The sequence below is a fragment of the Hippoglossus hippoglossus genome, chromosome 5, assembly GCF_009819705.1.
Source record: "Hippoglossus hippoglossus isolate fHipHip1 chromosome 5, fHipHip1.pri, whole genome shotgun sequence".
NCBI classification, from domain to species: domain Eukaryota; kingdom Metazoa; phylum Chordata; class Actinopteri; order Pleuronectiformes; family Pleuronectidae; genus Hippoglossus; species Hippoglossus hippoglossus.
The window spans coordinates 12063042-12076415 of NC_047155.1; the positions used below are offsets into that span (position 1 = coordinate 12063042).

Here is a 13374-nt window from a genome sequence, read left to right on the forward strand (position 1 = left end):
TACCATTGGACTTTGGAGAGGTATGTACTCTACTGAGTGCTATTCAAGTTGTATAAGTATTTTTTTCATTGGTTTGTATGTGTTTAGGATATATAAAAAGAACATGTATGCAGCTTAGTCAGTAAATACGGTGATGTAGAGTTTATTCGTTTCATGTAAGTGGCCTTACATAGATTATCAAATCAATTAACCAACAGAGGTGTGACTGATGTAGTATATAGTCTATATCTAAAAGGTAATCAAATAGAAAAGCCTTTGAACAGCTCAGAGTGAACCCTCCTGTTTAAGCCTAAAGCTCCAGCTGCACAGAGAAGGTTAGAACGTTGTCATGCAAGGTGAAGTGATGTATTAGAGGCTCTCAGTCTTGGTCCTGCCTCTCACTGCAGGCCATCTATTTCCCCATGAACCCTCACTCACTCTCTGTGGTTGTAAAAGCTGCCAGTTTGAGTACAGCTGCGTGTTTATGTGTCTGTCAGAGTGTGACTGCGGAGAATAAGCTGCAGAATGTGCGTTATCTATTAATTCCTTCATTAAGCCCTTATCGGAGGTTTTAATGCAAATTAAGATGCGCTTTAATGTGACAGCAGGGCGGGCAAGCGACTATGCACTTCTCCCTCCACAGTGACGAGAGGAGAGGGGTAGACCACGTTCAGACAGGACCACCCGCTCGCCTTATCGAACCACTGAAGGCGCCTGTTAGTTTTGCCTCTTTAACACAGACACAGTTTAATGTACCCGATACGCCGATGCTGAGTTATTCACTCGCTGCAAACGTATCTGAGAACGATTTGGTGACAGAACACACAGCAGAGCTTGAAGGAGCATTTTTCGCTCAGATTCAATCCACTTCAAATCCCTTTATTTCATCGGAGTTTGGAAACAACAGCTACAAAATCATTTCAGAAAGAGGCTTGGTGAGTCCAGCTGGAACTGGGGGGTGAGTTGAGAATCACTGTGAGGGGCTGAGCAGGACTCACATGCTCCACAAGGCGGAGGACAATTAGAGGTCACTGCTTTTTCTGAAGGTGGGGGAGCAATGTTCTGCTATATTTACCACACTGGAGAGAGATGAAAGGTAGATAGTGTCGTGTCCCAATGAGTGATTGACTGAAAGTATGACTTGTGGATTATTGCAACAAACTACCCAGATCTGATTAATTGCAATATTTATAGTGAAGCTGTATCATCGTTTAATGCAGAGTCAAACACTTGGAATCAGGGTGAGGCTTCCTCGTCAGTTCAAACACCAAGTCAGGGTGCCCATACACTCAGACACTTTGATAGATGCATGGATGAGTGGATAGATAGATAGATAGATGGATGGATAGATGGATGCTATCCAGAAGTACAAGTGAGAATATTCTGGATAAGAACACTGCCCTTTTGTGCATTTCGAGCCAGAGTCTGCACAGTAGGGAACATGGGATGGAACCATGGTGCTGAGATTCCACAGATACACACATTCAACCATTTCAGTCTCAGCTGTCAATCAGTACATTTCTCCCTATTTTTATAACATCAAATAACTTATTAAAACCAAACTAACACTTGAACATATATCAGTGTGATAAGAACTAATTTAAATGACAGAAACAATCTTTGAGAAACATTTATTTAAGTGCCCTTTGACTTTTAGTTTGGCCCATCTCGGATCTGCTAACATAGAGGAGACCGTACTGCAGCCAGCCACTAGGGGGCGATCAAGGAGCTTTGGCTTCACTTTATAGAAGCTGTAATGTCGTCCATCTTTACATACAGGCTATACTAGCTACACACAGACAGGTGCCTTTGCTGCTCCTACCATATGGAGCAAGACAAAAGTTTTGCAAACACAGTCAGGTTGGGGTCACAATGGACACTTTTGTTTGAATCATAATGAGATGACATTGACAGGTCTGCAATATGCAGACTTAGCAGATGGCTCATGGACAGTGAGGAGAGGCGGGAGCGTGTCGTGGGCCGGTGGACTACAGGTCTTGTGTTATAGCAGCTGGCTGATCTGCTGCGCGTCAGCAACACCGAGCGATAAAGGAAAGAGATAGAGAAACAGTGAGAGGAGCGAGGATGTGGAGCACTAACAGTTGAAAACACAAGGATATTCAGTTTAGTATCATGTGACTCAGTATCAGAATTACTACAGATGTTCCCATACTGATTTTTCTGAAATGCCTCTGATACTGGAGAAAATGGCAGGTCGGGCATCGACAAGTACATCATCATGTTCCCCATGAGTAAAAAAGTGACGTGTAGCATATGGAAGACTTCATTTTTTAGCTATTTAAATTAAGTTATCGTTATGTATTCTTAGATTTATTCAATATTATCTGAGTGGGCCGATTCACAAAATCCAGTATCTGAATCAGGAAGGGAAAATGGTATTGGAACATCTCTAAAATTACTCTAATGATCAAAATCAAAATTCAATCAATCGGTTAATGACTAATCGTCAAACCATACAGGGATAAACTGGATGAATCATGTCAATAAGACTTCTGGGTTTTGATACTATTACAAAAATATTACACATGTTTTTCTACTCAACAAAGACGCCAAACCCTCTTCTAAAGTTCTTACTGCTCTTTCATGTTTTCTAAATAAAAGCATCTGTAAAAGCATGTGTCCTTAATGTAGTCATCTACAACATGTAATTTAGCAAATATCTGACCAAAGTATATGTAACTAGTTTCATACCCAGCTCCTTTGAAGTACAATAGTATATCAGTGGTGTACAATGCTGACGTGAACCTTTCGTCTAAAACATGTCGGATTGACCGTGTCATGACAATCGTAAACAAGAAATGGTCTTAAAGAAGAGCCTCCTCCTTTAGTGCGTTACTTCCTCTCCCTGTGTGGCACTGATGTCTCTTTCCTCCCCTCCATTTCCCACTCTCTATCCTTCTCAATCCCAGCTCTGATGTATGCATGAAGGAGGATTTCCTGAAGACCAAAGAGGCCATTACCCAGGGCCCATTAGGCCTCTAGTAGAGCATGTCAATGAGTGCTGAGTCTTGCTCTGTTTTCACATGCAGCCACTTGTCTACGTGGGGGTGAGGTTGAGGGGGGGATTCCCTGGAGGTGATAAAAGTGTGGCCTTAAATGTATATATTTCCTCTCATAAATTCTACCTCTGTGTTTTTTGTAAAGGGAGCGGCTCTGTGTTCATGCGCCCTACTGTAACATTTGAAATAGCGGTTGTTTTCCTACTGTTGCACGTGAGGAGGTTGAGTCATTAATTGGCGCTCTTGTTCTTTCATGCAGACTAAGGGTGAGGGGAGTGAGTCATCAGCATCAGGATGAAACGCTCTGACATTTGAGCGTGAACGTCCCAGAGAGCCTTGCGGCCCGACATCACTGGGTATGTTTGTATTTTACAGTAGAGGAGGTGAATGGAGCACTGTGGTCGGGATGAGATTTTTTTTTTTACTGTTGACAGTCACAAAGCGTTAAGGTCATATAGGTAATAACCACATTACAGAGCCAAGCAAATAATGTAGGACGTGAGGTAAACAAATATGTATGTAAACAAGGAGGTCTGTGTTATTTAGATGGGATCTCTCTGTTGTGTTGAGTGGATGAAGCTCAAAAGGGATGATAAACTGTGAGGTGAGCGGGGAGTGAGCTGAAAGGGACACAGAGGGGAGATAACCTCGATTGCTGGAATCACTCTGCCGATCTCTTCAGTATATCCTTGTCGAGGACAAGGGCACGCCGACTTTTCTCTGCCGCTGTGAAGAAAAAAATAGAAAGAAATGCCCTCAAAGAAAAGCGTGGTAAATGAGTGACAGTATATCATGCTCCTGTTTTTAGAGGGAGTACTTGAGAAGGATCACTGAAGTTGCTGAGAGCGTCGGGAGTCTCTCTCAAGGGCAGCTGGCTCTATCATTGCAACGCACGGCCCCTCTCTAATCAGAAACATAAAATCTTAGCATTCAGCGTGCTGACTGGACGAGGTTTTACAGCAGAACATCAGCATACAGGCCACAGAGAGAGACAGAGGAGGAGGTTATAGGGACGGAGGGAGAGATGGATAAGGTGGAGGAAAAGGAAGATAAGCAACCGGTGTGTGTGTGTGTGTTTGTGTGTGTCTGGATGTGTGGGGTGCACCTTCACTGGTGACTTTCCCGGGGCCTGCAGACAGGAGAAACGAGGAGTGATTAATTTTACTCCAACCTCCTCAGCCTCTGTCTGGGGGAGAACTCCCTGGTAAAAGGAGGCTGGAGCGCGACACAGAGCGGCGGGAACCATCTCCTTCCGCTCTCCTCCCTCGATCAATAACAGATTGGCAGGTCAATCTCTTCAGGAGAAGACTGCGCGGCCAATGGGAGAGATCCCTGAGCAGCAGAGGCCCGCCTCTTGTCCGCTGTTGTCACAGTTTGGACGCTCAGCAGAGCTTGAGGTCATTGATCTGTGTGTTTTCACTGAGCAGATCCCTTAGCAGGGCTCGATCGATCCGCTCTAATAAAGAGTGGATTCTGTATGAGCAGTGCAGCATGTTCGATGAGATCCGAGGCCCTGGGGTGGCAATCACCTCTTTTATCTGCCACTCCACCGCCCCACAACCACCACCACACAAACATACAGGCAGATGAAATTTAATTTGCATTTAAGGTAGTAATATGACAAGGCCATACATCAGAAATGATTGCTGAAATTGGTTGCCACTCATCTCTTGGTCCCTGCCGCTGCAAAACACCCAGAGGCATCGTATCCATCCAGAGAGACATCCTGACCCACTGATGTTTTATTTACACAGATAACAAAACACAACTCTTTCTGTTGGAGAAAACTACTTATTAGTGCATTCATTTAAAATTACATTTGCATTCATTTTTCTTTTTCTAGGCCCCCGTGCACCAGGTAGATAGAGACTTGTTTGCCTAATGTATGTTTGAATGGAGAGAAAAGGAAGGGGCGGCTGTGAGTCAGCAGAAATGTTTCGTGTGAGTCAGCCTGCCCACATCTGTCCACCAGTATCTGTTTGTTATCATTAACTTCATGATGGGAAGTGTGGTTCTCAAAATAAATGTGCGAGAGTAGCCATCAATTAAGGCTTTCTCACCGTGTAGGCAATAATAATAATAATAAATCAAAACAATGCTGTGTCATGATTCTCTACCTCAGATCGTTTGCTCAATATGTCTCAAAAAAATTGTATCTCTGCAGAATAATCAGATTTTTTTTGTTTGCCATTTCCTGAGGAACAAGCCCCAGGTATTTGTTTTGAATGAATGATCCGTGACGTCCATTAACATGAGGAGAGGTACCACCGCTGCATCGCGCTGCATCCCTGCCATCGGGAGGGTTTTTCCTCCCCTGCTGAGGTCTGTGCCCTGCAGTGTGTCCTTTATACCAAAACAGCCTCGTCTTCACTGTCAGCAATGAGACAGAAATGCTGTGCAGCAACCCTGGCGACTGCTGTGTGGCTTTCTGTAGCAGAGCACCTGCGTGGCCCCTGCTGACTTGACTAAGCCAAGGACAGCATGGCCACAAGACCGGCTGTCTATGCTTGTAGCAAACGGTCTGAGGGATGTAGGAGTCATCCAGGAGACGCCAAAAGTGGCCTGATCCAGGGACTCGTCGTCATAAAGCTTCAGACACGTTTTATCCTAGTCTCCGTTTGCAAAGAACTGTCGTACCTGTCTGTAATATTGAGGACTGAGACACACTGGGAACCAATTATGTAAAAATGTATTAATCGTTATACTCTATTGAACAAAGCTGAAAATGTGTTTTGTTTAGGTGAACGTGTGCACCACCCACTGTGTCCTCCAATAAGGAAGATCAGAGAACAAACAAGAAAACAAGCAGTGCAAGAAAAGGTAACAAGACAGAAACAGGTGCACACACAATGACACACACGTGTGCAAAAAGCCACACACACACACACACACACACACACACACACACACACACACACACACACACACACACACACACACACACAGAAACACAAACATACACACACACACACACACACATTTACTCTGAGGATTCAGTGCATCTTTCCTCCTCATTTACCGTTAAAAATGAACAGTATCTGACAATGTCCAGAGGAAAACTTCATCCTCTAAAATACAATACAGCCTATACCTTATTATAAAACTAATCACTATTGAGAGGATTTCAGTTACGGAAGACAAGGAGACATACCATGACCCAGGGGTGGATCCTGGGGTGGGGCCAGGGGGGGCAGTAGCCCCAGCTTAAATCTAATTGGCCCCCTGAAGAGCATCTGTTCTTTCAGTAGTCTTTAACAAAATATAACAAACAAACAAAACTAGTCCGGACAACAATAAATGTGACAATTTGTTAAGAATTTAAAGAATCTTCTCAGCATTTTTTAAGTACACAATGTGCTGCAACAATTTTCTAAATATAGTCAATGATATGTGTCTTTGCTCGAAGTGACGAGCTAACAGTAAACAAGCACGGTAACAATCAGGAATCATGTATGGATGTTGGACATATAATTGGCCCCTCTGTGTAATCTGTGGCCCCTGTATGGCCCCTTGTTAGAAAAACCCTTGATCCGACACGGCTGTGCCCCTTTTGTAAAGTTACATCTCAAATAAGTCCCCTCGTCTAAATAGCAGGTGACAGAATGAAAAAATAACAAGGTATCTCCAAAAATGAACTTATTAATTCTCCCTGCATTCATTTAAATAAATGTTCATCCACTGGACCAGATGCGCAAATAAGTAGAACAAATGTAGTTGGAGAGTAGCCCCCAAGGTGATTGCTGAATGTTTACACTCCAGTTAATACTATCCGCCCCTCCAGAGTCATGCCTCTAATTACCAAAATAAAGCCTGGATTTCTGCGTGTTAACTCCGAGTTTGGGGAGGATGCGGCGCGTGGAGGAGAGTGGACATGAGGAGGAAGAGGAGGTGGCCTGATGCGCGCCCCCGCCTGTCGCACAGGAATGGGCTAGGACCACTCGTGTCAACAGCTGAGTCAAGCGCTACAGATGCGCTGATTGCACACGGGAAGTTAGGGAAGTGGACCTTCAAAATAATGTTATCCACAGTACAGAATTGGCTGTAGTGGACAAGTGTGTGTACACATACAAAAAAATCATAATAAATGTATTTACACAGCACCTTTCACAACAGCTTTCACAGGGTGCTTCACAAACAGGACAAATACATACAATACTAAACATCAAAGGCAAGAAGTAGAATTACATTTAAAATCAAAGGAAAGGAATTCAAATAATTTGACCTTGTTTTCTCAGTGTACTTATGTTGAAATAAATATACAGTCAAGGACGAGGACAACAACGGCAAACCTGAATAAACGTAAAGAATTGTACAAAAATACTTATGTTATGCTTGATTGAGTGCCATGCCATGATACCGAATATATTTCCTGACAGCTGCTATTCTTCAGGTTTCCATGGTGTTAGATGTGTGTACAAATAAGTGTGCTAGCTATGGTCACTCAGGGCTGCTGCCATGGTGTAACACCGTCCTTTCGTGAATGCATTTGACTGATGATGTTGAGACAAATGTTTTATTTCTGCACACCTCTTCTGTTCAAAGTGTCCAGGCCTTGAGAAGAAAGTGGTTTTATTGTGAAAAGTAGACGTGTGAACACCCTCTTATTGTCTTCGGGAACTTCACGCGTGCACGGCCGTTACGTTGGAGAGAGTGCGAGAGGAAAAAAGGAGCAAATGTGCGCGGCGGCGGCGGAGAGGGAGGGAGGACAGCTAGTACGCAAATAGGCAGCGAGACACATCATCATCACCACCATCATCATCATCATCCACAGCAGCAGCGGCAGAGGCAGCAGCAGCAGCAGCAGCAGCTCCTCCTGATCTCCAGCTGCCAACCCTCCTCTCTCTCTCTCTCTCTCTCTCTCTCTCTCTCTCTCTCTGTGCGTGTGTGTGTCTCTGATTGAGATTCCACTGCCGGCTGAAGTGTCCAAGAGCCTCCGCCAACCATCACCTCCCTCCCCGCGCACGCACGCACACTTTCTCCGGAGCTCGGTTATTCTTAGCTCCGGCGCCGCGAGAGACTGTCCTTCCGGCGCTGCTCTTTATTTATCCCAGTTTTCTTGCATATTTAATGGAAATGGCGATCTGCGCGCAGTCGTGCGGCTTCTTCTGCCTGCTCGCGGTCCAAACTGTACTTCTCATATGTGTGTCCACGCCGACAGCCGGGACCCCACCCTCTTCCCGCAGCACTACACGTAAGTACCCCCCGCACTGTGTTGGGGTTTTTGTGGGGGGGGGGGATGAACTAGGACAGGTGGCCCCCGGACCAGCCTGCACATGCGGCCGTGGCGTTTACCTTGGAGCCACTGTCCCCTCATGTTCCACCACAGACGCGGCTTGTCTCTTCTGATGCCGCCTCATATGATTGTGTCTCTCGCAGGGACCATGTTGTTGTTGTTGTTGTTGTGGGCAGCGGGTCTTTAATACCCAAAGCCTTATTCTATTTGTCAGAGCCAGACAAGGAACCAGGCTGCCAGGGATCCTGCACAGGTGCCACAGGCGAATGACCCCAAAAGCAAACGATTTGACATCCACAGGATTGAAAAATTTAATAATTACACTTGTATTATTAGTAATAATAATAATCATGGTCCATGTGTTGTTTGGTGTCACTGTGGGGAGAATTTACGCACGATGGATGGGCTGAGCCATAACGAGGCTAGTCTGAAGAGTCCTCCAGCGTATAGGGCACACGCACCGTGGAAATAATCAGGTCCATCCCACAGCAGGATACACTGGTGTTTTTTAGCCGGATAATGTTGACTCAGAGAATAACCAATTAAGTAATGGCGCAGGAGCCGCCAGGTCTTTAAAGCTCCCCGTTTTCCATCTCATTTTATTTCTCACCCGAACTACTAAACTACTTTTTAAGATTTGCAGCAGCAAGGCTTCCAGTTAGGAGTCCCTTTTAAATTTTGTTTATTTATTTAAGCAAATACTAGAAGTTTAATTGGTAGAAATGTAAAATCTCACTGTTGCTTTACCCGTGCGCCTGCAGGCACAGAAAAGTGACTGAGCTTCCAGCTGTTTTTTTTCAGACGAGCAAAACTATTGTTGGACTTTTTCATTGTTGCACCTGTTGGGGAATTTTGTTTCTGCTGTAATAATTTAGAGTAAAGCACGATTCTCTTCTCCTATGTGACACAGACTAAGAGTTTAACCTTGAATGACCAGAGCCAGAAACACAAGGTCTGCTGCAACAATTTTCACACTGTGCGTCATAGAAAGATCCAATAAAAGGCGATGATGAATAGAACCAGAAATAGTTTCTTGTTTTTTATGGATATTGCTTCATTTAAATTCAGTTTCATATTTTAATGAAGACACAAAACCCTCATGACACGATAGTGCAACTGTCTAGTCTGATATGTGGCTTCAGGTCCTCTTAATGATGCTCGTGTGGTGATGATCTGATGGAGTGTGTCCTGTTGTGACGATTGGTCAGTCAAGCTCATCACAAGCGACAGAAATCTCAATTCCTCCCTGATGCAGCCACTGGATAATCTCCATGAAATCTTCAGGGCTTTGTTGGCCAAGGTGACATTCAAAGAAAAATCTGTTTTCCCTCATATTACTCCTCATTGACTTTTAGCTCCGTCATAGATTTGATTGAGCACCGTAATGAAAAAGAATGCTGATCATTTCTCCCTTTTTAAACAAACTAGCATGAATGTTTCATTTATATTTGCTGTATTTGTATTCATATATACTACTACTTTCATTCAATGGTCAAATGCTAGGCTGCACGTTTAATCTTATAGCAACATCCTCATGCTCTGCTTTTCCCTCCAAATATTACAAACTACTGAAATTATTGTAACTGCTGGATTAGAGGTAGCATTGTATTAAAACAAGGCTAATCTCATTATATGTTATTACAATCAGTGTTGGCCAGTGTTCTTGTTAGAGCAGATAAAAATAAGTGACGTCCAGGTCTGGTTTTGTTGTCGTTTTAAATCCGGTCCTCCCCTGGGTTTGAAAAACTGGGTCTTGTGTCACCCACATCTTTGTGCTATTTGCTAAAATTTGACTGTTGGCTAATTGAAGTGTATGGGGAGTTGCTATGGCTGTGTCCATGTGGGTGTGTAGGCCTGACACACACACACACACAGGTCTGAGAATGTGTGCGCGCGCTGATGGTCTAATTGCCAGTAGCCGAGGAAGGGCAGAATGTCCTGTAGTCCATTTTGACAGCAGTGCCAAGAGAGCGTTCTTTCTCTGGACCTTGCCGCCTGGCAGCCTGGTCAGATTTAAATGTAGTTAGTGTATTTGTGTTGTTTTCGTGTATTGTGTGTGTGTGTGTGTGTGTGTGTGTGTGTGTTTGGAGGAAATTATTTCCATATTAACTATATGGTGAAAACGTGCTCCAGTAGCTTAGATGTAAATGTACGGATGTGCAATCTCCTCTCGAAAGCTGCAATCAAAACTCAGAGCAGCTACATTGTCGGGGGTAAATTCTTATTTCCACACATGTGAAATCATTCCACCTTCTGCCATTAAAGATATCTCGGTATTGCACTTGGGTCGTGGTCCATGGCAGCAGAGTTCACATATTGACGTGCGTGGCTGATACAAAGGTCGTCCACCCAGACACGTTTAATCTACTTCTCCATCATGTTTGTCTGACTGAAATCATTATACATGAGAAAAACAATACCAAGAGACGAATGGCAGGGTTTTAATCCAACGTCAAACTACAGAGAGTCGACCTACATGCGCCGTCCAATGACAATGTCCCGTCTGTGTTTTTAAGGGAGATAAGAGCTTTCACCACACATAAGGGCTCAACGCATTTATTGAACATGAACATTCCCCAAAGCAGCATCCCCCCCCCCTCTCTGTAGCTGAATGGAGGGGTCTGTGTATGTTTTTGATTTACAATTAGTCCATCACAAATCTCAAGTCATTTTACAAGAGCAAGTAAATAGTCACGATCAGCATCACTTGACCTTCCCTGATGCACGTCAGTTTAATGGTTGCATGGTCGACTGTTGGTCATCTGTCGTTTTGTGTATTATTGACGTGTTTGATGTTATGCAACCGATTGAAAAATGACAACACCCAGAAGGAGGAGTGAAAAGGATAATATCTGTTTTTTTTATCACGATATGAGACTATATACTGAGGTATGTTATCTGTTATTGATTTAACTTGATAGTTCATAATTTGGATATTTCACTGTTGTACTTGAAATGACAGTTTTGTTCCATCGCAGCAGAATAAATATGGAGGCCGACTGTAGCTGACACACGGGTCATGCAAACTCATTTCATCCAAAATCATTTAATTTCTCAATCATAACTGACTGGGAACAAAATCAAGTTTCATTATCTCGATAATTTGACTTGATATTTAATCAAATATTTGATAATCTCTCGTCAGAAATTTGCACTAATGTTTGCTCACATTGACATAGTTTTGTAACTATGTCAAGTAGTTCCTTCATTTTATCTGTGACACACAATATCTCCAAAGGATTATATATTTGAGAGATTATAGAGAGAGAAAATATCCAATAATATAAATTTATTGTCCAGCCTTGGTCCTTAGAGCTTAGAGCTGAATACAGAATAGAGAATACATTTACCTGCTTTACAATTAGATAAAAACTGTAATTATAATATCTCTTATCTCTCTTATCTACAACTAGTTTAGATCACACACTGATAGTGATACCCAAATGATCATTATCAATAATATTCCTAAGATTGGTTGATATTCCTATTCTGGCCAAAGTGTTTGCAATGTGCATCTTCACATATACTTACAAGATGAGACACAACATAGGGCCCTCTTCTTGCATGTCATTCTGTCAAAGCTGTGTGTGTGTGTGTGTGTGTGTGTGTGTGTGTGTGTGTGTGTGTGTGTGTGTGTGTGTGTGTGTGTGTGTGTGTGGTGTGTGTGTGTGTGTGTGTGTGTGTGTGTGGTGTGTGTGTGTGTGTGTGTGTGTGTAGCATGTAGACTAATGAAGTTGCGTAAGAAGTCTGCCTGGCTCGGGGACAGAGGTAATGTCCCTCACTGTTAGTATCACTGCGCCGTGCTCGGCTCTGCTCTCACTGTAAGCTTGTTTTTATTTCATATCGAGGTGACCTTTTCATAGTCAGCGGCCTCTCCCCAGCGGTCCCGCTCTGCACAGTCCTTTTCGGAGGCCCTCTCGCGTCCTCATAATCTTGTCCCTGTAAACACAGCCAGGGCGCTGCGCTCGCTGGCGTGTTTGCTCTTCTGTTACTCTCCTGATGAGGCGCGCTCCGGCTTTGTGATTACGTCGAGCGCTGTCACTGCTCAGCAGATTGGTGCAATTTAATAAATCTGTCTCCCTGCTTGTCTTTTGAGCAAATCTGACATTTAAAGATGACATTTTTCTCCGGCGTCACATTAAAAGACAAACGACTCTGTTGTGCTGTTGATGCTAGTGATTAGCTATCTGCGGGCTGCTGAAAGGAAAAGGTTGGCACGCAGTCAGTGGTTGGCTCGCAAACACACAACAGAATTTATTCATCTGACTGAGATTGAGTGAGAGTTTCTGTCGTCGGTCACGCACACGGATTGTTCAGCGTGTGTCCAGGTTGACAGGTTGGCCTCTCGCCGCAGCTTTAAAATGATCTAGTGAGAATCTTGATCCATTAAGTCATTTGTTGCTTGCTGGGAGATATACAGTGATGAGCTCCAGCCGTTTGATCTCTTAATTCCAAAGTTGGCTCCGTCTACCGGAGATCAGCTCCTGCTTAGGGTGCACTTCTGTCAGACCAGAGCAGTTTTATTGCAGAGCCGCTGATCCCAACCGAGCCAAGGCGGCCTTTCGCCGCCAGTCCTGCCAGAGACGACTGGATATATGCAAGGTGTGATATGAAGAGAGGTTGGCGATGACTAACCCAGACATTAGCAGAGATGGACGGTACGAGTTCCAAATAGGGATCTGGAAGGAAGCATAGTTTGGGAGATACACAAAGATGGCAGGAGACGCACTTTACAAACAGACTCCCTCTCATGACTCGACGGAGAACCCAGTGCCTGTGTGATGACATGCTGATGAGATAATGTCGAGGGCTGCAGATTGACGATGTCTAATTTCATTTTCCAGAATGATTCACTGGGCCGGACGCATCGAGAAGGAGCTGGAAAAGGTTCTGCAGCACGTCACCGGGACTCAGCAGATGAGATCGGTGAGTTGACGTCACGCTTGCATGTGACGCGCTGCTATTTTCCTCCATTATTAATCAGTAAGAGTGTACTGGCTGAGGTTGTACAACATAGACTCCCAAGTCCTTGTGTACACACACACACACCAACACACATACACACACATACACACACATACACACACGCACACACATAGTGTTTGTAAGAGCACTGCAAAAAACATTTAGTTCCAGCATGTA

General features: G+C 44.0%; 1 protein-coding gene across 1 annotated transcript in view; it reads left to right on the top strand.

Annotated features, from left to right (window-relative positions):
* Positions 1 to 7635: 7635 nt before the first annotated feature.
* The window catches only part of cacna2d2a (calcium channel, voltage-dependent, alpha 2/delta subunit 2a), a 149488-nt gene continuing 143749 nt past the window's right edge, over positions 7636 to 13374 (top strand). Inside the window, 3 exon segments of the mRNA XM_034586584.1 lie at positions 7636 to 8165; positions 8168 to 8190; positions 13077 to 13158. Coding sequence (XP_034442475.1) covers positions 8067 to 8165; positions 8168 to 8190; positions 13077 to 13158 — 204 coding nt within the window. The 5' untranslated portion in view covers positions 7636 to 8066.